The sequence below is a fragment of the Bacillus rossius genome, chromosome 10 (assembly GCF_032445375.1).
Source record: "Bacillus rossius redtenbacheri isolate Brsri chromosome 10, Brsri_v3, whole genome shotgun sequence".
Lineage (NCBI taxonomy): Eukaryota > Metazoa > Arthropoda > Insecta > Phasmatodea > Bacillidae > Bacillus > Bacillus rossius.
Genome location: NC_086337.1, coordinates 55,374,209 through 55,401,807, shown reverse-complemented (window position 1 = coordinate 55,401,807; position 27,599 = coordinate 55,374,209). Strand labels below are relative to the sequence as shown.

General features: G+C 42.1%; 1 protein-coding gene across 1 annotated transcript in view; it reads right to left on the bottom strand.

The window, feature by feature from the left end:
- Nucleotides 1-27,599, bottom strand: part of LOC134536204 (filamin-C) — a 131,697-nt gene that overhangs the window by 83,681 nt on the left and 20,417 nt on the right. Inside the window, 10 exon segments of the mRNA XM_063375857.1 lie at nucleotides 186-269; nucleotides 1,782-2,007; nucleotides 3,000-3,218; nucleotides 3,436-3,564; nucleotides 4,094-4,249; nucleotides 5,029-5,216; nucleotides 10,531-10,648; nucleotides 12,681-12,894; nucleotides 14,568-14,698; nucleotides 15,762-15,886. Of these exon segments, the coding sequence (XP_063231927.1) occupies nucleotides 186-269; nucleotides 1,782-2,007; nucleotides 3,000-3,218; nucleotides 3,436-3,564; nucleotides 4,094-4,249; nucleotides 5,029-5,216; nucleotides 10,531-10,648; nucleotides 12,681-12,894; nucleotides 14,568-14,698; nucleotides 15,762-15,886 (1,590 nt within the window).

Below are 27,599 nucleotides of genomic sequence, written 5' to 3'. Positions count from 1 at the left end.
CAAGGAGTATTATGACCATTAGGTAGTAACTATATTTGGTAATCAAGCCTGATAAAATTGTTCTAAAAGCATTTTTTTAACATATAAAATTACAAAAAAGAAAAGCGCAGCGAGGTTTCATAAACGCTGAAGTGTTGGCAGGCAGTTGTGACTAGCGCCGCGCAGCTGCACGCACGGGGACGTACCGCGATGGGCGGCGGTAACGCCCTGAGGAGAGCCAGACTTGTCGGTCGAGCGTCGGCCGCCCACGCGCAGACAGAACGGCGAACCTACGGCCGAGACAAGTCAACACTCACTACACTCGTACTTGTTCAGGGAACTGACTGCAAGCAAGGGAACAAACATAAGCAAACTAAATATGCATACTCACTCACTGTTTATTACAAATCTAAAAAAAAAGTTTTTAAATTACACAATTAGCTAATTGAAGTTACACTTCATATAAAAGGTCCTTGCATCTAATGCTGCCGTGGAAGGGGGAAAGAAAGATAGCGAGAGAGCCTGTGAGTGATTGCTTGATGGTGCAATAACGAATATTGCTTAATGGTGCAGAATTACTAATGGCAACACCATACCTTCTCAAACCTTTGCTTACTTTCGCAAATCTATCCCTCAACTCTGTGGTTCAATCCAGGGTTAGCATTAAAATTGTGATAGTGTGTATAATCATTTCCAATAGAATCATTAATCATATTTTTAGCCATCATAAACACATTGATTCATTCTTAGGGTGTTTCAAATATTAGAGGACCCTAAAAATTTTCTAACCCACTTGCGAAGTTTCACTTCTAAAACGTGTGGCGGCCATGCACAAATGTTTTTTTTTTTTTTTTTACCAAAGAACTTTACAGTGCTCAGTACATACATAAGGGGAAGTGTAAATAATCATCGTTGGAGCAGTACATCACTTGGTAAACACAACGAATTAGTCCAGATAGCTAACATAAAGTTTCACTTAGGGTCTAGCTGGCGACGAGCACAACAAATTGCAATACAATCGTCCAGATTGCATTAATATTAACTGCCAATTATTGGGATTAGGCGCAACTTCCCGAGTTCATTGAATATGGTATGTCCGCACACAGATTTTTTAATATGATTGAATTTATACTTTCCAAACGTATTTATAATATCATCCAGTCCTTTTATTATTTTATTCCTATTAATTATTTGCATCCAAAATTAAAGTTAGATTTTCATTACACCAAGTAAGTTTTACTTCTAAAGCACATAGGTACATAAATACATGCATCCATTTTTTTTTTGTATTTAGTTTTAGATTTGTAATTACTGAATATTGACACACACACACACACAAATATATTTCTATGCACTTTGAGAGAAGCCGGCACAAGACAGCCGTGTATGACGTAGCTGGTGAAAGCAAGACAGAGGGAGACAACATCAGAATGTTTATTCCACTTACCGAGGACTTACAACAAACATTACACTAAGTTTGTATCGAAATGTTACAAAGAAAGTACAAACGTCTAGTCCTAATCTAGTTTTAAAAAATCATGATAACATGCTAAAAGTTTTAGTAGCATCTCGAATCAAACAATGAAATAAACTACAATTGAAACTAATTTTTATTTTTACCCCTTTTACTCAATCTTAGAAAAATTTTGGCCATAGAGTAAGTCACGTTAGAGTTTCAAAGTGTAAATTACTGAATTAATAATTTTTTGATGAATTTTCAAAAGAATTTACGAGACATGCCAGCAAGAATGAGTGGAAATGAGTACACCGCGACTAAGCCACGGCGCTGGGGGTGCGCCCACCTTTGACGTCGCTGCCGTTGAAGTAGACGTAGACGCGGTGCTTGCCCGGCTCCATGGGCGTGCAGCACACGCGGTACAGGCTGGCGCCCAGGCCCTCGACGCTGTGCGGCACGGAGCGGCCGGCGTGCACGATGTCCAGGCACACGTCCCCCAGCCCGCCCGTCGCGCTCGTGTCCATGGTGAAGCTGAACAGCTGCCCGGGCAGCGCCCCCTCCAGCCCGCGCACCTGCCGCGTGACACGCCGTCAAGCTACCGTGCTGCCGTGCTCCCGTGCTGCCGTGCTCCTTTTACTTTCACTGTCCCCGTTGACACAAGTCAGTAACAATGGCTACAACCACTCTGGGCAGTGGTGTAGCGAGGATTTGTGTATGGGGGGTGTTAAGAAGCATGCCCCCCCCCCTCCCCATATTTAAGTGGGTGGTCCGGGGGTCCTCCCCTGGGAAAATTTGAATTTTAAGGTGTAAAATAGTGTTATTTTAGCAGTTTTCGGTACTTAAATTTAAATATTGTAATGGTAAAAATTTTATTAATTTTTAATATGAAATTTGTTTGAGTGATTAATAAGAAAATAATTAATGAGTTGGTGCTTGGGGGGGGGGGGGGGGTTCAAACCCCTAACCCCCCCCCCCACCCCCCCCCCACCCCTGGCTACGCCCCTGACTCTGGGTACCTTCATGTAACTGTATTATAGACGGTACAGCTACCAAAACTGAACTGGTTGTTATCACAAAAGAGTACAATACCCATACACAGATCAGATAAAAAATAACTATTGAATTAGGTTGACAATACAGTTTATTAAGTATTAAAGGTTCGCAGAATAACTCTTACACTGTCAAAATTAATTTTTAAAACAAATCACTCAAATTATTAAATTTAAAAAAAAAAATGTATCAGAGTATGAAATATAAATTACTGAACTCTTGTTTCAGCAAGCTCAGAATTACAGCCGAACTTGAAATCACAACGGTAAATCTAACAGAAAAAAGAATGAATGGCAATGAGTATGGTAACCAGTGGCAGTAAGCGTATCCCCCCCTGCATCCGCCACTAGGTAACTAAATGCAAAAGCTCCGGACTCCACGGCTCCTAACGCCAGGTGAGCACCGCAGCACTCGGAGACTGCGGAGTGGACAGGGGCTGGCTGCTGGAGTGGAACCAGTCACACGAGCTGTGATCCCACCAGGGGACGCTGGGTCGACCAGGCGAGTCACGGACCTTGACGCCGTCGGGGTCGAACACGAAGCAGCGGAAGGGCCCTCCCTGGATGTGCTCGCCGCCGTGGGTCACCGCGATGCTCCACTCGCCCGCCTCGTCCGGCTGGAACGTGGCCGTGTAGATGCCGTCCGTCTCTTGCACGGGGCACGGCAGGCGGCGGCCCGTGGGCGAGCGTGCGATCACGCTGATCTCGCTGCTGTGCGCCCCATTCGAGTTGATCTGCGCACACCACGCACTCGCATGCTCTGTTTCTCTACCCTCCTCCGCTACCGCTAACCTGTGCGCTACTGGGCGTCTCGTCTGAGGGCAGGTAAACATGCATCTTCCTGTGAGTACATGCCGGATCATTCTAACAAGCAACAAAGGAAAAAAATCTGAACACGTGATGAGGACGAAGGATACCATCTGCTGCGAGCTGCAAGGACACGGCACTCACCAGCACCTCCACGATGGAGCCGATGGCACACGGATCCATGCCCGGGTACGAGATCTTGGTCAGCTCCGGGGTCACCCTGATGTTGATGGGGCAGCCGCGCACCTTCTCCCCCTCGTTGTACACCAGGAGCTGCGCACACCACACGCCCTCCTCAGGGAACCACGCTCACAGCACCGCCGCACACCTCAACTTTTCTGTGATATTTTGTAAAAATTCTGTCAAGATTGGACTAAAAACTTTTGTGCTTTATTTAATGTACACCATTACACAACCCATTGCACATACCACAAAGAATAATGAATAGCACATTACTGTATAAATGTAACTGATAGTAAACAATCACATTATAACAATAAAAAATGTTCTATACTCTAATTAAAAATTATAACTTGACATTATCTCAAAAGTTATCATAATCATGTCCTAATAATCTATAAAAATCTCACTTATAATTATACCCTACCTTCACTTGAAGTTATTTAAACACTATTTGGATGTACATATGTCGGTTAACCAATATCTGTGTTAAATTTAATTATTTAATGACGAGCAACTATAATATAAATTGATTGATTATTAAAAGTATATTTTAAAATGTTGCTTGTTGTCCATGGTAGAGACGGGAACCGTGATCGGCGGGAAGCGCAAGGCCACGCACCTGGTGCATGCCGACCTCCAAGGGCACGAAGGAGCCCCGGCCGCCGCCGCCCGACAGCGACAGCCGACAGTCCAGCTTGCCCGACGGACCCAGCACCTCCGCATGCACCTCCTTGGGGTCCACCTCCCGGGACAGCAGGTCCAGCCTGAAGACCGCCTGCGGCACGACCGTGGCTAGGGTCACCCACCCGTCAACACTTGCCGGAGGCAACGTTCATTCTGACATTGTTTCTCTTGTCCGGTTACAGACTTAAGTGTTAACTAACATCTGAGTGTGGCACGTACGCAAGCTCAGGAAGGTAATCATTTACATATCTAATGTCAAACCAAACATTATAATAAAACCTGTTATTGCAATTCAAAAACATATTTTACATGTAATTTTCAACAAAAAAAAAATATTTTATGTACCTTTGCAAGAAACTTTTTAAAACTTAAAAAATAATTGCATTTCAAACAGTTAATTTTTTTTGTGTTATTTTTTGTTATTTTTGTAATACCAATTTATTTTCACTAGTTGATATACCCTTACTTTGCTACTACAGTCTTAACACAGAACATTCACACACTGCTCATAGCTGCACCTCAAAGGAAAAAAAAAAAAAACAGAAGCAATGGCCGTTTCCATGCAGTCGCAGAAGGTATCACAATGCGAAAGTCTGTTTCAACTGGTACAAATAAAGCTTAAACAATGCAATATTGAAATATATATAAAAATAAAATCAGTTAAGACTCGCGCACCACTTATTGTACATTGATGGTACCATATCAGAAACTTTTGCAAAAATGCCAACAACAGCTGTACAAAGTTTCAACTGAATCTAACATGACATGAATAGCGTAGTTAAAAACTGCACGTAGCAGCATGAAGAGACTAATGGCCGTCACGCACAAGCGAGTTTTCGACGCGACAGGGGAAAGGCGGGATGCACAGACCGGCTTGTTGACGACGGCGGTGTGCAGGTCGCAGGCCACGGCCAGGCGGTCCCCGGGCCGCTCGCGCGGCTGCACCCACTGGAAGTTGGCGGCGTACGCCATGACCCCCAGGTGCTCCACGCTCTTGTCCGCCATGTCGCGCGCCTTCAGCAGCGGCTCCACGCCCAGCTTCAGGCCGCCGGCGATGCCTGGGGGCAACACCCGCACGCAGTCACCCTCTCGCTCGGCGCTGCGTGGAGGGAGATCCCTCATCATTCCCACAAGTTACGACATCAGTTGGGGGGGATATTCCCATGGAGATACATCCCCCATCATTCCCAGAAGTTACATCAGTTGGGGGGGGATATTCCCATGGAGATACATCCCCCATCATTCCCAGAAGTTACATCAGTTGGGGGGGGATATTCCCATGGAGATACATCCCCCATCATTCCCACAAGTTACATCAGTTGGGGGGGGATATTCCCATGGAGATACATCCCCCATCATTCCCAGAAGTTACATCAGTTGGGGGGGGATATTCCCATGGAGATACATCCCCCATCATTCCCACAAGTTACATCAGTTGGGGGGGATATTCCCATGGAGATACATCCCCCATCATTCCCAGAAGTTACATCAGTTGGGGGGGATATTCCCATGGAGATACATCCCCCATCATTCCCACAAGTTACAACATCAGTTTGGGGGGATATTCCCATGGAGATACATCCCCCATCATTCCCACAAGTTACATCAGTTGGGGGGGGATATTCCCATGGAGATACATCCCCCATCATTCCCAGAAGTTACATCAGTTGGGGGGGATATTCCCATGAAGATACATCCCCCATCATTCCCAGAAGTTACAACATCAGTTTGGGGGGATATTCCCATGGAGATACATCCCCCATCATTCCCACAAGTTACATCAGTTGGGGGGGGATATTCCCATGGAGATACATCCCCCATCATTCCCAGAAGTTACATCAGTTGGGGGGGGATATTCCCATGGAGATACATCCCCCATCATTCCCAGAAGTTACATCAGTTGGGGGGGATATTCCCATGAAGATACATCCCCCATCATTCCCAGAAGTTACAACATCAGTTTGGGGGGATATTCCCATGGAGATACATCCCCCATCATTCCCACAAGTTACATCAGTTGGGGGGGATATTCCCATGGAGATACATCCCCCATCATTCCCAGAAGTTACAACATCAGTTGGGGGGGATTTCCCCATGGAGATACATCCCCCATCATTCCCAGAAGTTACAACATCAGTTGGGGGGGATTTCCCCATGGAGATACATCCCCCATCATTCCCAGAAGTTACATCAGTTGGGGGGGATATTCCCATGAAGATACATCCCCCATCATTCCCAGAAGTTACAACATCAGTTTGGGGGGATATTCCCATGGAGATACATCCCCCATCATTCCCACAAGTTACATCAGTTGGGGGGGGATATTCCCATGGAGATACATCCCCCATCATTCCCAGAAGTTACATCAGTTGGGGGGGGATATTCCCATGGAGATACATCCCCCATCATTCCCAGAAGTTACATCAGTTTGGGGGGATATTCCCATGGAGATACATCCCCCATCATTCCCACAAGTTACATCAGTTGGGGGGGGGGATATTCCCATGGAGATACATCCCCCATCATTCCCACAAGTTACATCAGTTGGGGGGGGATATTCCCATGGAGATACATCCCCCATCATTCCCAGAAGTTACATCAGTTGGGGGGGGATATTCCCATGGAGATACATCCCCCATCATTCCCAGAAGTTACATCAGTTGGGGGGGATATTCCCATGGAGATACATCCCCCATCATTCCCACAAGTTACATCAGTTGGGGGGGGATATTCCCATGGAGATACATCCCCCATCATTCCCACAAGTTACATCAGTTGGGGGGGGATATTCCCATGGAGATACATCCCCCATCATTCCCACAAGTTACATCAGTTGGGGGGGGGATATTCCCATGGAGATACATCCCCCATCATTCCCACAAGTTACATCAGTTGGGGGGGGATATTCCCATGGAGATACATCCCCCATCATTCCCAGAAGTTACATCAGTTGGGGGGGATATTCCCATGAAGATACATCCCCCATCATTCTCAGAAGTTACAACATCAGTTTGGGGGGATATTCCCATGGAGATACATCCCCCATCATTCCCACAAGTTACATCAGTTGGGGGGGGGATATTCCCATGGAGATACATCCCCCATCATTCCCAGAAGTTACATCAGTTGGGGGGGGATATTCCCATGGAGATACATCCCCCATCATTCCCAGAAGTTACATCAGTTGGGGGGGATATTCCCATGAAGATACATCCCCCATCATTCCCAGAAGTTACAACATCAGTTTGGGGGGATATTCCCATGGAGATACATCCCCCATCATTCCCACAAGTTACATCAGTTGGGGGGGATATTCCCATGAAGATACATCCCCCATCATTCCCAGAAGTTACAACATCAGTTGGGGGGGATTTCCCCATGGAGATACATCCCCCATCATTCCCAGAAGTTACAACATCAGTTGGGGGGGATTTCCCCATGGAGATACATCCCCCATCATTCCCAGAAGTTACATCAGTTGGGGGGGATATTCCCATGAAGATACATCCCCCATCATTCCCAGAAGTTACAACATCAGTTTGGGGGGATATTCCCATGGAGATACATCCCCCATCATTCCCACAAGTTACATCAGTTGGGGGGGGGATATTCCCATGGAGATACATCCCCCATCATTCCCAGAAGTTACATCAGTTGGGGGGGGATATTCCCATGAAGATACATCCCCCATCATTCCCAGAAGTTACAACATCAGTTTGGGGGGATATTCCCATGGAGATACATCCCCCATCATTCCCACAAGTTACATCAGTTGGGGGGGATATTCCCATGAAGATACATCCCCCATCATTCCCAGAAGTTACAACATCAGTTGGGGGGGATTTCCCCATGGAGATACATCCCCCATCATTCCCAGAAGTTACAACATCAGTTGGGGGGGATTTCCCCATGGAGATACATCCCCCATCATTCCCAGAAGTTACAACATCAGTTGGGGGGGATTTCCCCATGGAGATACATCCCCCATCATTCCCAGAAGTTACATCAGTTGGGGGGGATATTCCCATGAAGATACATCCCCCATCATTCCCAGAAGTTACAACATCAGTTGGGGGGGATTTCCCCATGGAGATACATCCCCCATCATTCCCAGAAGTTACAACATCAGTTGGGGGGGATTTCCCCATGGAGATACATCCCCCATCATTCCCAGAAGTTACATCAGTTGGGGGGGGGGGATTTCCCCATGGAGATACATCCCCCATCATTCCCAGAAGTTACATCAGTTGGGGGGGGATATTCCCATGGAGATACATCCCCCATCATTCCCAGAAGTTACATCAGTTGGGGGGGATATTCCCATGAAGATACATCCCCCATCATTCCCAGAAGTTACAACATCAGTTTGGGGGGATATTCCCATGGAGATACATCCCCCATCATTCCCACAAGTTACATCAGTTGGGGGGGATATTCCCATGAAGATACATCCCCCATCATTCCCAGAAGTTACAACATCAGTTGGGGGGGATTTCCCCATGGAGATACATCCCCCATCATTCCCAGAAGTTACATCAGTTGGGGGGGATATTCCCATGAAGATACATCCCCCATCATTCCCAGAAGTTACAACATCAGTTGGGAGGGATATTCCCATGGAGATACATCCCCCATCATTCCCAGAAGTTACATCAGTTGGGGGGGATATTCCCATGAAGATACATCCCCCATCATTCCCAGAAGTTACAACATCAGTGAAGACAGCGTTTTACCGTGTGAGAAGTCACGTCGCCTGCGGCTACTACTGTAGGCTCATATGTCAGTGTGTTAGTGGCCATAGTAATTTCAGTTTTTTAAATACACGTGTACAAATCTTTATTTTTTTATTTTTTCGAAATTCTCCCATCCAAAAAAACTGTAATGGTTCTACTGACGAACACATCCACACTATGCTATAAATAGGCTACACGTGCCATGCAATGCAGTTGCTGACAGGTACATATTGTTTCAGAGGTTCACACAGTGTTCTGTTAGGAGGCCGCCCCTGACTCGCGGCGGTGACTGCAGTGTACATAAAGAAAATAAAAAATTATTACAACCGGACCAGGTTATGATGCTAACAGAAAAACTATTTAGGTTTAACTGATAAAGAAAAATCATTAGTTTACCTAAACCAAAGAAATTTTTTATCATTAATATTTACAACTTACCCCAAATTGTAATATCTACAAACTAATGAAAAAATTAATATACTTTATATTTACTATACCTACTTAATATTACTTTAATAACCCCCACGTCTCGCATATTGTGAAGGTTCACTTCAGTTTTACTGGCAAATAACACAATAATCTGACATCATAATGTTTTAGGTCCCTTCAATTTTGTGTTTCATTGAAGTGAAGCTGCATATTCAGGCCATCCTGTGCTGCCACAGGCACATGATATGTCTGTCTGTGCCCACAAGTAGGTAATTACTATGTTTGGTGAACCACGCCAAACTGAAGCTACAGCAAAGGAAGTGTAGAACTCTTGACAGAATGAGCTTTCGACAGGGGCGTAACTACAGGGGGCAGACGTGACTTGTGCCCCATGCGCCAAATTTTGGTGGGGGGGGGGGCTAAACTTTACTATAGATATTTACCTAAATATCATAGTGTTAGAACACAAAGAAACGTTGAAGGGCAGATGAACTGAATTGTTTGTATCATAGGTATACTGTATGTATATCGTCAAATACAGATAAAACAAAATAGTATTTTTCACGCACTATTTAACTTGCAATGTATTAAAAATTAAATGACCAGATTAATGTATTTGTTTATCATCTAAGTTAAATAAAAAAAAAATTATTTTTTTTTGTGATAGTGGAATTAGTATGTGGTGGCTATATGAAGGTGGTGTTGGGAAATATTTTGTGGTGGTTGGTTTTAAGAAAGAAAAACAAAAAGGTGGCGACCATATGAATTCTTGCCCCGGATGGAAACTTGTATAGTTACCAGTGGCGAAGCAAGGGGCGCCGGGGGAGGGGTTACTGAACCCTCCCCCCTACTCTTTTAATCCAAGAGGGGGCGCCATTTTCAATTCTGGCCAGGGGCGCCAGTCACCTCAGCCACGCCACTGCTAGTTGGATGGTGTTATGCACAAATGAGTTAACCAACAAAGGAAAAGAAAGTTATTGAAATAATTGCGTAGGTAAAATGACACTTTTAATTGAGCAAAATTTTTTTTAACCGACATTCCTTGCTACTATGCCATCTTGCGACCAAACATTCAACGCACTGCCACAATACCGGTTATTGTGTGTTTAACTTTGAGCGCAATTTACTCAGTTGAAAATGTGAGTTGAACCATTTTTACGTAACACCGTCCACGAGCTCAGGGGCAGGTGCAGGGGGGCAGGACACGCACCCTTGCTGATGTTGGACTCCCAGTGCGCGCGGCCCGAGCTCAGCTGGTCGTAGTCCGGCACCGGTCCGCCCAGGGAGCGCACCAGGTCACACAGCGCCAGCCCGTCGTTCCAGTCCGTCTGCGCAGCAACAACAACGTAGTTACCGGTGCGGCTTTGCACAAGAACCACGCAAATGGATGACATTGAGCAAATATCTACCACACGAATCTTCACGTAGTGCTTAGCTTGTACAAGAGTCTGTCAAAATCTGTCCTTCAATCACGTGACCTGCAGCCAATAAGATGGTAAGAAAATTTTCATCCCTTCGTCCGTCAAAAGTTTGGCCACATCACATTTCTGACGGACGAATGGATGAAAATATAACCTCCAAATCTCAGCTACGGTTTTGCCTATCAAACACTATTTTACTAGAAGATTTAAAATTTGTTTGATTGTTTAGCTGCTTCCATAATTGTTAATTCAATTTTAACAAAGTGGGCAGTGTTTTAATGAAATTCCTTGTCATAAATCATGTACAAGCCGGAGTTTAGTAATTTTTTTTTCAATTCTTTTTTCGTTTTTATTAGAGAAATTTAATGCTCTGCAAATCGAATGATTCTATGGTCGACTTAGCTGCTCCGATAGCGAATTCTAGCGGCGGGTGCGGAACTACGTGTGAGTCGCGTTCAGAAATTCAGTGGAGGGTCCTCCCCCGAGAAAATTTGGATTTTAAGGTGTAAAATAGTGCTATTTTAGCAGTTTTTGGTACTTAAATATAAATATTGTAATGGTAAAATTTTTATTAATTTTAATACCTATGAAATTTGTTTGAGTGATGAATAAGAAATTATTTAAGGTTTTGCGCTAAGGGGGGGGGGGGGGGGGGGGGGGTGTTTGAACTCCTACGCCCTTGACAGGAAAGAATTCTTTTTCTTTGATTTCACAACTGGCAATCACTATTCTATCGTTGCCATATTCAAAAGCTGAAGTCCAAAGAGTATACAGTTCTATGAACATTATAGAAACAAAACAACGCAATAGAAATACCGTCGGAAATGCTGCAACTCTCTGGAACGAACAAAAGTTATTATTTTGCAACAAAAAAAGTTGAACTGTGACATCAGATTTTGAGCCACGTTCGACCTTCTCCTTCAACTGCGGCTGTGCCAGATGAGCATGAGACCGAAGAATTATTTGATTTATTAAGTGATGACGATGAATAACTTACATATATATTTTTATATGATTTCAATTCTTGTTACCTTTTGTTACAAATGCCATTGCATATTTCTAGTATTTTTGGCAATTGTGATTTAAAAAACAATTTATGTGAGTGTTGCAATGATGATTTAATTAAACGTTAGAATTTTTTTATATGTATGTTGTTGCACACGACGCGGTATTACTTATAATTTAATTACTTACTATCTAATTTTTATTTATTTTTATTCACATGCTTCCCCCCTTTTTTTTGACGTGATAACGTCAAATAAATCGATATACGCCGGCTGCACGCACGAAAAATTGTCACATTCCGCCTGAGCCGAGCGTGCAAGAACCGGCCAACCACCGTGCGAGAAAATCTTCTATAATATCAAACAGGTTAAGGCGGGCTTTTTAACTAATTTTTCGTGATTATATTTAAACAAATTATTTAAATTAAATTTGCAAAAACTGTAAATAATATTTGAAAATTAAAAAAAGTATGCAATTTTTCATCAATGTTTTCTTATGACGTTATCACGTAAAATTATTGTCCGTAAACCGACTTTACAGACAATCCCCCGCCCCCTTTTTTTCCAGACCTCCACTGGTCTCTCGTGCCCCTCCCAGGACGAAATCCTGGATCCGCCCCTGGTAGAATCAGTTTCAGCGACTCTTGATGTTGAGACCTAGTGTCTCGGATCTATCGGGTGCTGTCATAACTTAGAACCACACAACTTAGAAACACATAACTTAGAATTTTCTAAGTTATGACAGTTCTAAGTTGTGTGTTTCTAAGTTGTGACTTTCTACATTATGACGTTTCTAAGTTGTGTGGTTCTGCGTTTTGTGTTTCTAAGTTATGTGGATTTTTCCAAGTTTTCTAATTTATGACAGTTCTAAGTTGTGACTTTCTAGGTTATGTGGTGTTCCCGGATCTATTGTAGTTGGACTGGCCGGCACTCACGGTGAAGTTGCGCACAGGGGTGTCCGGCATCTGGCCGTTGACCCAGCGCAGCGTGGCGTGGAAGCCGGGGCTGTCCTCCTTCATGAAGTACGACAGGTACGTCATGCCCGACAGCTCGTCCAGGAAGGGCGACGCCAAGTACTCCGGCTCCAGGATCATGGGGATCTGGAACTCGCGGCGCGCCAGCTCCATCGCCGCGCGACAGTTGGCAACGCTGCGACGCCACACACCCGCCTCAGCTCGCTACTGCACTCCTCCAGTCAGCTTTATCACAGTAGTTTATCCTCGCCAGAAAAACACGTTATTCACTTTTAGAGTCGTAACTAGACTAGTTTCCACCTGGGACAAGTACTGTACTAATCCTGGTGCCCCCCCCCCCCCCCTTTTTTACAAAAAAAAAAAACCAAAACCTTTCCCGACACCTCATATCACCACCACAATTTAAATCCACTGTTCCAAATATTTTGGATTCAACTTAGATGGCAAATAAATAGATTTATTTTGCAGCCATTTCTTTTTTAAAAACATAACAAGTTGGACAGTACGCAAAAAAAATACGGGTTTTAATATATTATACATGTAGGTATCTTTTAAAACAAAAATTTTATTTAAATTTTTTTTAATGTCTCCTGACACTACGATATCATAGTAAAGATTACTCTGCCAGTTCCCCACCCCCCTCCCGCCAAATGCGGCGACCCAGGGCACAAACCCGTCTGCAACCCTTTAGTTACGTCCCTGCTTCACTTACAATTTACTACAGCATTAACACCGACGCAGTGTACTGGTAATGGTTATAGTCGGCAGATATAGGAAACCAATAAACAATATTAAGAAATGTTGAATCACGTCGTGTAACGTAATTTTGCTGTTCAAAGTAGAGAGGTATTTCGATGAAATTTAAATTTGGTACTTTAAGGTTTAATCGTGTTCCCCTTCTTTGAGTAGGCTTATAATTGTATTCAGGCCACTCTTATTTGCTGTAGTTACCACATGCGAAGGTGTGATGACCAGGTGATTAAGAAACTAACACATGATTCGGTTGTTGGTTGTTCTACAACAATGTTCTAGATGGTTTTAAAGCAGTGTCAGTTGCGATCATAAGGGAGGGGATCATATCGAACAAGGTTACCAATATTTATGGTGAAAACTGTGGGGCCGTGGTCACAAAAATACAGTATAATTACCGAACACTTCCCACCACACCCTAAAAATGTGCCATTAGTTAGTGACCAACCATGTTTCAAACAACAATGATTAATTTTAAGATACCAATAAATAAAATATACACTGCTAAAGTACTGACGTAACATTATATACAGTTTCATTTAACGTGAGCTTAAAATTAGTGATAATATACAAATAGATATATTTTGAAGTTATCTCTTCTTTGGAGAGCATATATGTTACATTTAGGCCCCCTAAATCTTTATATTATATCTGAGAATTTAAATAATACAAACATTGGCAGAAATTATTTAAATCGATTAAAAATATATTACTAAATATGATTCAATTAAATCCCTCTTGATTTATTTAAGGTGTTTGTACCAATTCATAAACAGATTATTACAATTTTTCTACTTGCATGTTGATATATCTGCATTAGTACATAATCTCTAAACAGTAAGCAGACTTCAAAGTTTAGGACAGCAACGAATACAACTTTATTTTTAACTTTAACATTTTGAAAAAAAAAAGGGGACATAGGAAGTATAAAGTGTTATGCAAAACAATTTGCGCCTAATGTCAAAAATTGCTGTATTACCTCGCAAGCCTTACCGTACATCATACTCACACCTATATGGCCCCCTCCCCAAGCACATTACCGAACGGGTTGGCAACACTGCTTGCTCCCCTGTACGACGCCCCGGAGTGTTGGCTCACCTGTCGCGCGGGTCCAGGCTGCGCCAGTGCGACAACAGTCCGGGCCGACAGTAGTCCAGCAGCGCGCTCAGGCACACGCCCGAGTTCCAGTCCGTTGTGAAGTTGGTCACCCTGCACTCGGGGAGCACCGCCTGCCACACACCATGCCCCAATCACAGATGCTCTCCGGCATTCCGGCTTCTGAGCACTCGCCCGGTCGTTGGCGTACTGTTCACCAAAACAACTTACTGTAGAAATAACATGATGTAAACAATTACACAACTTGCAGTTGCTATTCCAAACGAAGCTACTTATAGTTAATATTATTAAGTAAAGTTTATAACTTGATTCGATGGATTTTAAATGTACTTCTTAGTGATGAATCATTAAAAACATTCTGTTCTGAAACTCTGACATACGCTTCATATATATGTGCTTGTTGCGTAAAAGGGGATAAGTCCAAAATCATAGTTCTGAGAAAATCGCGATTGAAAATTATCAGGTTTCTTGAAGTCAGTTTTTTTTTATTTTTTTTTTAGCTTGATTTACTGCTTTAGAACTTTGGAAACTCATTAATTGTTTTAAAATAATGTCTCTAATCTCCTTTATCAATTTTAAAAGTAAATAATTCTTTATCATTATGTAATAAACATTTGTGACTTAACCCCCTTTACGCAACAAGCACAAATATTTGACTGTTTATAACCTCAACAATGTAAAGTAACGACACATGTGTTCGACAGTTTACGGCCCGTCTCCAACAATGCTAACCTGTGGGCGGTCCGTGTCCATATCCTAACGTGAATGCTGTCATATTGTCCCACGGAAAACTACCTTTTCTACAATTGCAATGTCCTTATCTACTGATTTCTAAAGTGTAGTCACCAGGACGCAGTACATAAATATAGAGCGCCAAATAAAGTGTTTTTCGATTGTTTTTGTTTACTGTTTTCATGCATTGTAAATGAGTACACAATTAAGTTTTAAATATGCATTTAATTGTGAAAGTTGTGGCAGTTCAATAATATATAGTTATTCGGAAAGGCAGCGAGGTCGTGTCAAGTCGACCAGCACGCACACAGCGAGGCTACTCGCTGGTCGACAGGCAGCGAGGTCTAGTCGAGTCGACCAGGATTGTCGACCAGCACGCACGCAGCGAGGCTACTCGCTGGTCGACAGGCAGCGAGGTCGTGCGAACTGCCGAACACCACGCACCTTGAGCCAGGCGAGCATCAGCTTCTTGGGCGGGAACTTGGAGCGGCCGATCTGGTAGCGCACGATGAGCGACCATATGAGGCCGAGTATGAGTTTGAGGTTGCCATTCACGATGTCCACGTTGCCTGTAACAGTCAAGCCCACCGCCGTCAGCGCCACACACGCTTCTACAACCAGTCGCCATTAACCAATGGTAAGAGAGTGTGCCAATTTCGGACTTTGTTGAAGCCGGTAACCAGGTCTTGAACGTCCACCGTAGAAGAAAAAAAAAACACTAATATTCAAAATGAAAATAGATACAATCGTGCAAAAAAATCATCATAGGCATATCAAAATATACATTACCTACGCAAAAATATTTATAAATTTATTTATTACCTAGTTATGTCTAAAAAAAAATCCCTAAGGCACCCGAAAGGAGCGAGATAGAGCCGCCCATTGTTGCTGATGCCTGAGTGCTCCGGCGGGAGCGTCGACGGCAGCGAAGCAGTGAAGGGCAGCAGCAGGCTGACTTCAGAGATGTTGTTAGTCAGTGCCTAATGTGAAGAGCACAGACACGCAGGCTTTCTCCCAGGAAGCGATTCAAGTTTCCTCGGAGGAGTTCGGAGCTCGTGTAACACAGATATATTTTCTCTCAGAAAGAAATGGAATTTTATAGGGTAAAAAATACATTATACATTCTATAAATTTTAATTTAATTTTGTTCCACATAATTGCAAGATCTTTATGATCGTTAAAATACGTTTCACGCCCAACGCACAAGAAAGCGGCGGGCTATCTCACACCAGGGTTTTACGTCATAGCTGGGTGAGGTGCGACCGGCTAATTTAGAGGCCAGTTGCTGATAGTTTCACTTGTGCGCTGTTCCGTAAAAAAAAAAAAAAAAAAAAAAAAAACCCGTAAAGCTCTGCAAGAGCTTTAACGGCACGATAGGAGCTGCAAAATAACTGCTGGAAAAAACGAATAAAAAGGGGTACTTTTTTTTGTCATGTGTCAGTATAAAATGAGTCATTAGGTAGAGAGTAGATATATGCCGCCAAGAAAAAGGGAAGTGAAAGTATAACAAAAGTGGCGGGCCCCTTCTTTGAATGGGTTGTGAATCCACAACTTCCCCGCCGTATATAGCTCAGCTGACGTCTGAACCAAACGCGCCTCGTACGAAGGCTGTAATAACAGTTGCGCCCAGTTCGTGGCCCAAATCCTATCGTGGCCGCCCACGTGCGCAGTATTCCTCCGCGCGCCACCATGATGCTAATGAGCGCGCAGTTCTCCAAAGAGGTTCGACCGCGTGTGGCGTGTGGCGTGTGGGACACGGCGGCGGCTCGGCACGGCCCGGGCGCGTCACCGGCGCGGCTCGGCACGGTCCGGTTCGGTTCACGAACCTCGCACTTCGGAACACAGCTCCACCTCCGTGGCTTGTGGCTTCTCACGCGATGTACACAAGTAAACAGATATTTCACTCGTTCCTTTTTTTTCTGAGCTCGGTCACTAAAGATTCTGTCACTACCAACCACACAGCATAAAACCAAAGAACTTTTAGTCTTGTCCCGGACGATTTAACGATCTATATTTTAACCGAATTCTTCGGGTTCAGGATCTAGGTCCCTTGAATACATTACATAATAATATATCGTCGAATTTGTATTTTTGTGTATTGATATTCATTACATAAATATTAAGGATTTTCATAATATTTTATTAGAGACGAAAAGTTGTGTTCATTGAAGATCTAAAAAAAATTTAGGCTAACATACTTTTTTTTTACAATTCATAACCATATTTAGCCCGTAAAATCGCAATATTAATTTACATAAATACCCATCTAATGCATCTTTATTGAAAGCGGTAGCTATGAATGCTGCAAATACGCAAACAGGATGGCACCTTTAATTAGTACCTTCAAAAATGAACTGATACCTACATTCAAGCATGCAAAAATTAACATAAATGTTAGTATTTAAACATAAACGTTTACCTCTATCTTCTGATTCATTAAAATTTAAGCGCTACAAATTTTTTAATAGTTATGCATCCTATTACTATTATTATTTAAAATAAATCAGGCATACACAACGATCTTTTGACGAGCGATTTAAAAATTCAAGAACACCAACCTGACGGTTTAAAATTTATTGATTCGCAACTTTATTTTAAAAAAAAATGTTGAATGGTTTTCTTAACATTAAAATGTTGTACGAGTCAAAATAATAATGTTAATAAAGTAAAATTACAGTTTGTTCACCAGTCTCATTATTAAAAATTACTTATAAATTATAATCTAGCTCTGAATGTGAATTACAGTGTGATGTTGGTACAGACGAATCGATAGTGTACAATAAGAGTATCGTAGGCCCTGTCTGGTGACAGCCCCCTGGCTCTTTGTCAAATTGGAGCGTTTCCTTTTGCGCAGTTCGCATAAAGACGGGATTAAAATAACCCGTCACGTCAGTCAACCGCCGAGCGAATCACAACACTTCGTTCATAAATCATATTTTTTTTCCATTCCAACGCTGCCAACATTGATAAAACTTAGATTTTGGAGAAATTTTCTCTTGAATAATTAGGTTAGTTTGACAACCAAGTAAGTCATAAACTGTACCTTTTACTATATTATTTATTTAAGCATGTTCTTAGTAACCATGCATAATTAATTACACTTCTGTAATTGGACGATTTTTGTCTCAAACCTTTAAAATGTGTTTAAACGTTTTTAAAAAAATAATGATGGCAGCAGCTCAACAATTAAACAAACTTCCAAACATTCTAATATAATGGCTAAGATTAGACATGCAAATTTTTGCAGACATTTTGAAGTTAGGTATAATTTCATTCTTCCGTCATGTAACAGTAATGAAATCTTTTCGTGACTGACAGACGGATAATGGCGGGGGACTGTTGTGATTCCGATCTTTTACTCCAGTTCAGTACAGCATTAGTCCAATATATTAAAAATAATAATTTCAAATAATAACTCTTTCTAAATAAATGGTTAATTTTTCCTATATATTGCATAATATTAGATATAACAAAGCCTCGCATTATGAAAATAATTAAATCGTTAATTTTATACCATTTATTGTATAATCATACGCGCTTTTTTAATTTAGTATTATTATGGTACCTACCTTATCTATAGGCCTACATTGTGTTTTACATCAATAATTATAAAACGTATTTACCATTCGTAAGAGGTTAATCTAATGACAGTGATTTGCCAATTAATTAATATTTTGTAATTTGTAACCTTCGAAGTTGATAAACGCAACACTCAAATGATGAAAACGACGTAAATCAGCCGATGTTGACTTGTTTTTCTGTGTTTGAATAATAATCTTTCTTTTTCATTCTTGTGGTTCCCCTATGACACACAATGAAAACCAGAAATAATGTATGTCCATAATATATGTGTGTGTGTGTGTGTGTGTATGTAAGTATAGCTATATAATATGTACTAGCTGCCCGACCCGGCTTCGCACGGCTATACTAATGGAAAAAAATTAAGCCACATCTCCCATTTACAGTAAAGGTAAATAAAAAAAATTTAGTGAAAATTTATTACAATGCTGTATAATGTACCGGAGAGAAAATGAATAGCACCGATGGTTTCCGGGCTCGTACACGCAACGTACAACTGATTTACCCGTACTTCGCTACGGCAGTCTACAGGCAGATCACTCTTGCGCCGCTCATAATACATGCCCCTCGTTGTGGGTACGCCACTGCCGCGCGATGCCCGTTGCCATGGAGACGCAGAAGGCATAAACAATGCCAAATCCTGTTCTCATGCAGACAAAGTACCCACTGTTGCCTGGTTTTAACCACCCATGGGATCTAATTTTCGGAAAATGTCATCCTGCGTAACATAAGGAACATTACTGTGAAGTTTAAATTCTGTAAAATATATATACTTGAAAAAAAGGGCAGTTTTTGATATTTAAAGTAACCGCAAAATTTCAACGGTGATGAGGACTGCACTAACAATGAAATAGTCGTTGCCATAGAGACGAATGAAGCATCAAGAAAGCAACAGCCGTTGCCATGGCGATTTCCTACCAACTCATACATACATCACATTAGAAAACTCTAAAATTATAAGATTAAGACCATTAATCGAAATAAAAACTATCCTATCTCTCAAGTTGGAAAATATTACACCTAAATGCCAATTTTCATCGAAATCGGTTAAGTGGTTTAGGAGTCCATTGAGGACAAACATTGTGACACGAGATTTATATATATTAAGAAGAAGATGTATGTATGTATGTATGTATATATATGGTGTATATAGATTTATATGTTGGTGGATGAAATAATGCGTTTTAAGTACGTACTAAGATCTGCTGCTATGGATATGTTGACAAAATAAGCACGTTCTTCAAAAGATTATATATAATAACAAACCTAGGAAATACGTTAATTTCTCATATTTTTGCTCGTAATTCGCCATCAGCTGTATATGAAGAAGAAGAAAACTGACTACACAGTAATTAACATAGGCGCCTTAAGTTGGCATAATGTGCAATATGTATATGTATGTTCTGTACGCTTCCGCCACAGACACGTTTCCCAGCGTCAGTGTAGACGCAGCGCGGTGTTGCCAGCTCTACTCGAAAGTACATGACACGGGTACGAGTACTCTACGACTCACTCCGCGGTAAGGTGAACTTGAAGCAAGATCAGTGACAGTTTCCTTGTACCAAATATCGTAATAGGACAATAGGAAATCTGGCCAATTAGCATTGTCAAAGTGCGAGACACTTTACTGCATTGTCTTCTAGCTACTTTCCACTCCACGTCGCTAGATGCCACTAAAGTACCTAGTCTCATACATATTGTACCAAAACATTGGTACAACTCCACGCCACCAGGTTCGCTGGCTTCACTTGTCTCGCGTTTTTCCAACCAGATTCCCATATCGACCCTATTGCAACATTTGCTTGTATCCGCCCCAGCGCAGAGAACTACACTGGCGACTGAGGCGGGACTCCAACCCGGGGCCCCCAGGCTCAGGGACCCCGGAATAGCGAGTGTCTGCGGCGGGGAGTCGCTGCTTTCTCCAGGGGCGTCCAATATCCGAGCTATACCAGGCCCTGGACCTGGGCGAAACTGTCCAGCTAGGCTGGCTGGCAGCCTGGCGGAATATGACTAAATATTACTCCCGAAAAAAAAAAAACAACGCCCGCCGTCTGCTAATTTCATTTTCCGCCGTTATTATAGAAGCGATAAGCTGGTAACTCATTACCGTTAAAAAAAAACTCACGTTTAAAAAAATGTGTGTTCGGAGTCTACGAGCGACACAAGTGAAACTTCTTGCTCATTAGGTATAGAGATAGTACATAGTCTATTACACTATTCACATTAACATTAATGACACTTATAAAGTCAATAGGACAAATCAATAACATTTTTTTTCCACACGAATAAATAAATTGTAGATATAAAAACTATTCTGGAATATATTCGTACACTTTAATGGTCATAACTTGAGAACATTAAAATTACACCATTTAATTCGGAGGATAGTGCTGCTATCCGTATGTTATTTGGCGTAGCAAATGTATCGATGGTTGCCAAACATCCGCTAGAATGCATTGAATTCAGTTTCTAGCCCGTGCTGGGCACAGTTTATTGAAACTTTTTTTTTCTTTTTTTTTTTCTTTTCGTTATCTAACAGGGATTGGGTTGGGACACGTTCTGGAATACGTAGAGACCGGAAAAAATCGCGGTTTCATTTCGTGATAGGCTAGAATCCAAATGCGTTTAACTTTCTGCTGCTTCAGTATTGGACCACAGTGTGCCTGCAGGACTCTGAGCCAATGAATAACCCTTGATGAAAGAAGTTTTAAATCACAAGCCTTCCAGCTGACAGTTCTCACGCGTCCGTGGCCAATGAGCAGATGCGATTTTTTCGAGTACATAATAGGAACGTGGAGTCTATCCTTGAGGTCATTGAAACCGCGAATTTTTCCAGTCCCTAGGAATACAGTCTGCGAGTTAGGTTACTGTTGTATCCCAACAAGGTAGTGCTCATTCGCTACCTACCCGAATATCACGGGTAAAACTGTAGCGCTCTATGGCTAGAGACCGGAAAAATTCGCGGTTTCAATGGCCTTCAGGATAGACTGCACATTCCCCTGTACACTAGGGCAAATAACGCCTGTTCATTGGCTGCTGACTTGTAAGTCGTCTCAGCTGGTTTGTCTGTGATTCGATCCTTCTTTGGTTGAGGGTTTATAATTGGTTGAGATTCGCCCAGAACAACAGTAAGCTAATAGCAAAATCATTTAAAAGATACATGTATTTGACTTCTAGCCTATCGCCGAATGAATCCGCGAATTTTTCCGGTCTCTATCTATGGCGTATATCTGGCAACAGTGCAGACTGAAACAAGGTCAGCGCTAATGGCATTAATCGTGTAATTGGAAGGAGAGAGTGAACGGCCGTTAAAATGCAAACTACGGGTGAGACCCGCTATAGGCGGGTACAAGATCTGGTTGTGTCCGGCAGACAGGAAGCTCTGGCACACTGCTTCCGGTCTCGCCGAGGCCGGATGTTGCGTAAGACAGTGTTGCCGCAGGTCGCACACCTGGAGTGACTGGTGGTTGGTGGACAGATATTTGTGGCAGGAGGTAACACTGCGATACCCAGGGTTACAGACAGCGAGATTGTGACGCAGTTGGTACATTGTTGAAGTTATACTTAGGGGCATGCATATTTCGCGAAAAGATTCCGAGACTAGCTGAAAGTTAAAACACTGTAGCATTGTCTGTGTTTAGTGATTGGGTGAGTTTATTTTATGTGCATGTCTGCTGTTAGAACACCAATCACAGTAATTCAGTTCGGAAGTAAACGCGTCCTGAGTGGCTCGGTCAAATAAGGCAACGACTTCTCTCGCAGACGACCGCCAATCACAAGGAAGAAACACCTGATGTGGATATACATTGTTGCAGTCTAATAGGTATTCAGTTTTTTTCGCGAAAAATGCCTGCCCCTAGTTATACGGTAACGGAATGTATTTTTAGCGAAATGATGCGATTGGTCCCTTGTAATTGGCGTCCGTACGCAAGAAAGGTCATTGCCCTGTTGACAGGGCCATTCAGCACTGGATAGCTGTGATTGGCTTGCTGACAGTAGACAAGTAAGTACTTCAAATAAACCCAGCCAACCACCGAATACGGACAATCCTACAGAGTTTTATACACACAGCTAGTCTGGAAATCTATTCGCGAAAAATACATGGTTGAATGGTATACACTTTTGTATATGCCTTTGTTGGCTCGAGTGCGAATGCAGCTAGCGTTAAATGATTTATTGCCAGTGCATTTTAGCGCGCTCCTGGTCCAGTTATTGGCTCAACATGTCAGAGGCTGTAAGGAAGTGTTTAAGTATCGTTCGTACTGAAACGCGCGTGCCAGATGATTACAACATGCAGTATGGTTAGACACACGGAAAATGTCGCTAGACGGCAAACGTGTATACCATTTTGGAGTTGCTCGGCTTCTGGGTTGTAGCCGCGTCGAAGACGAATGTATAGGGGCATGCAGATTTCGCGAAAAGATTTCGAGACTAGATGAACGTTAAAACACCAGAGCATCATCGTCTGTGTTTCGTGATTGGGCGAGTTTCTCCCAGGTACATATTGATTGTAACAACACCAATCACAGTGATTCAGCGCGGAAGTAAACGCGTCCTGAGTGGCTCGGTCAAATAAGGCAACGACTTCTCTTGCAGACGGCAGCCATCACAAGGAAGAAACCACAGGTGCGGGTATACCTTGTTGCAGCCGAGACCGAGTCACAATGACCCACTCCAAACAAGGGGAGTCTCTACAGTAACAGACCAGCCAATAGGAAATCACGTGTGGGTAGAGCTTGAATTTTAGCCTGACACCCAAATGAAGCCACGAAATTTCCCTGGTCTCCGAGTATGGCAAAGAATACAGGTTCATGGGCTGGCCCGGGCTCTAGTGAGACAAGAACGAGTTTGGGGGGGGGGGGGGGGGGGGAGAGAAATAGAGAGAGAGATATAATTTTTACCTGGCCTTGTTGAGTTTATGATTAAAGCTAGACTTACAATCCATGGCGTCCGTCCGTCACCCGTCCGTCCGTAACACAATGATCCGCTCGTCATAATATTTGCACTCTTAGACGCTGCAAGACTTATATTTTTGAGAACATTTCTTTGTAAATGTTTACCAGCTGTACGATCATGCACGTATAAATAGAGACCGGAAAAATTCGCGGATTAATTTCGTGATAGGCTGAAATTCAAACATGTGCACAATTCTGATGGTTCCCCTATTGGCTCGCAGTTTAACTGAAGCTCTCTGGGCCAATGAGAGACTATCGACCGAAGAAGCAGCATCAAATCACAAGCTACCTAGTGGAGACGCCTCACAAGTTAGCACCCAATGTACATGCGTGTTTGCTTGAGAAATGCAGAGGTGTAATGGAGGCTATCCTAGAGGTCATTGAAACCGCGAATTTTTTCCGGTCTCTACGTATAAATGACTTAACCAACTATAAAATATTTAGAGACCGGAATAATTCTCTATTTCAATGACCTGTAGGATATACTCCATGATCCTCTATGCACGCGGGAAAATTACGTCTGCTCATTGGCTACTGACACGTATCACCTGTTAATTGGGACACTAGTGATTCGATACTTATTTTGTTGAAAGTTTATCATTGGCCGAGTGTTATTCAGATAAACTGTGGCCCAATCACTGATGCGGTAAAAAGGCAAACGTATTTTGATTCTAGCCTATCGCGAAATGAATCCGCGAATTTTTCCGGTCTCTAAAAATATTTATTTAAATACATAGTTGTACTACTCGTATCAATAATAAAAATAATGCGTCAGCTCTGAATGTGAACGACGCTCTAATGGGTTCGTTGGTTCACAGCAGGGGCACCTAGTGACGCAGGGACAGCCTCTGGCACTGCCTGCGTCGACCGACGAGCGAGCTCCGAGGGTCGCCGTGCGCATGCGCCCCGCGGGCACGTGACGTCACAGCTCGGTTCAGCGACCGGCTGTAGGCCGGCTCACCCGGGCCAGTACCCCCAACAATCACCAGTCGCACACCGCTAGTTGATTAGCCCGTGCAGTCGGGACATGCTGTGACGTACTTCGAGTCACTTCGTGCCTCAACATTACTTGAGACCACGCATGTTTAGTTCCCGTCGTTAAAAACACAATCGCTTCCGTAAAATACAGTCCTTCAAAAATATTTCCACAATAAAAAACACTATTCTTCACCCAACAATGTCTCGGCGGTCCCGTAGCATGACCCAGGTCATCAGTTGGACAAAAATCGGCTTCACGCAATTTCGAAACTTTCTAATTGAGCGCAGAGCATATGTTATCAAACAACTTATTAGAATACACATCACTAACATTAATTTTCCTGGTTCTTTCCAGCTAAGCTAAACATTTAAAAATTATTTTTAATCATATTCTTTGGGTACGGCCATGACGGCTATTTTGTTACAGACGCTCGTGGTACGCCAATACAAGATTTCCTCAGTAGTATGCCTTTATTCTAGTTTCGATTAAATTCGATGTCTTTATTAGAGGTTAAAAAAAATAGTATTTTGCTATATTATTAGTTGCTATAATATATGCTTAAGTATTCTGGAACTCACTAGATATATACCTGTATGTATTAACATCCGTTTACGACGGGATCACAATAGCGCGACGGTGGCGACGTGAAGATTTCCACCCAATCACGTTCAACACATATGTGACTTCAGTGGGAACAAAACGGTGGATGCGACAGAATTCTCGATTAAAAATATTTCCTTTTTCCAGCGTAGCTGACGCAGCGTTATTGAATCGCGTGTCATCATTTTTTTTATGAAATATAATTAAACCTGTGCTTTGGTAATTGCGTTATTATTATTCTTTTTTTTTTTTGTGGGGATGGGGTGTTTGTTTACTAAATTTATCTGCGAATACTTTAAAATGTGCTTGGCATACGCACAGAGATTTTTTTACAACTGAGTGTTGCTTTTGGATCAAACAAATAACTATCAAATATAAAAATTAAACATATTTATATATGCTACGCATTGATGCCTGCCGTGAAACGGCTTACATGCAATCATTTAATTTCGTTTGACACGCGGGTGGAAACGATATTTTCCACAACAACGCGGGATGTGTTCCTAAATGACTACCGAACTTTGACGTGTCTTGAGCAGGGACGTAACGCAGCATACTCATTTTGGGTGGAGATTCAAATTAACTATGGAATATTAGCTAATAATGTTTGATGTAAGGCGTTACAACGAAATAGTTGAAATGGTCTGTGAAGTTTTATTTAGGCGCGTTATGAAAAACATCACGAGAGTGAATTTTTACGATACGCGCGCATCATGCTACGAAATTTTCACAAGATGAAAAAAAGCTACATACAAATAAAAATGTACATGTGCTTTTAAATCTCATACTTTAGTGACTGAATACTGGTTAATATCACTAAAAATAATTAAATTATTGTGAAAATTAATGATAGAAATTGTTTATAAACTTTTTCAAGAGTATTTTCTATAAGTGAGGTTATGTTAGGTTAATGCTTTTTTAGGCGGGTAATGGAAAAAAGATGAGAATGAATGCATCAAAAATTGACAGGATGAAAAAAGGCTATAAACACGTAACAATTATATATGTACTTTAGTGACTGATATTGAATACTGGTCCATATAATTAAAAACATTTATTTATTGCTAAAATTAGTGCTGGAAATTTTGTTTGTAAACTTTTTCAAGTGTTTTTATTTAAGTAAGGTTATGTTCCCGAATCCATAATTTAATTGCGTTATAAATTATTACATTATTATTTAATAAATAATTAAATTAATAAATTAGAATAAACATTCCGCATTATTTATTGATTTTCATTTCTAATCGAAATTCATCTAGATTATTTTACTAAATTAAATCATTAATTTTATAGATTTATTTTTTTCGAACACCAGTCATTTTATTTTATTTCTATTAATTATTTGCATGCAAATTTAAAGTTAAATTTTATTACTCCAAGTAATTATAAATTCTAACACGCGTACGTACGCCCATTGTTTGTTTATTTAGTTCACAAAAAATTATTCACAATTGGCTCATTAACAATAAACACGTGACTTGCCTTGTTCTATTTAGGTCGGAAATTGAAACGCGATGATGCCTATTCATAGTAATCGTGTTTGCTGTGATCAGCATCGCGGGCGCAGGCGGCGAGACGTGGCAACAGCGCCGCGCGACGTGCGAGCCGCCAGTCACGTGACCGCAGGTAATGGTCTCCCCGTCTCTCCCCCTGGTCCAGTCGGTGCCGCAGCCCAGAGACTGCGCGGCGAGCTGGGGCTCAGTGGACGGCGAGTGTGTGCAAGCGCCCTCTGACAGTATCTCAGTATCTCCGTCGTCAAGGTACAACTGGCAGCTATGCCCGACCTTCAGACGGCGCGCAGAGTCAAGTAGTCGACTCAAGCTGGAACTACAATCTGCCGTCGCCTCCCGTCCATCACGTGACCTGTTATGGCCCGAGAAATTCCATCCGTCCGTCAAAAGCTTGATAACTTTATACATTTTGAAGGACGGGCAGATGAAATTATAACCTCAAAATGGTTGCAAGGGTTTTGTGTATCAAATGGTATTATATTAGTAATCTTGAATTTTAATTAATTCTTTAGACGCTTACATAATTATTTTTTAAACTGTGTTTCAACACATTCAAAACTTTGTGTTTTGTGAAACAAGAAATCGTCAGATTCACAGAAGTGTAAGTGCATAGGTTACATGATTGTCAAACTAATCCAATCATACAATATAAATTTTC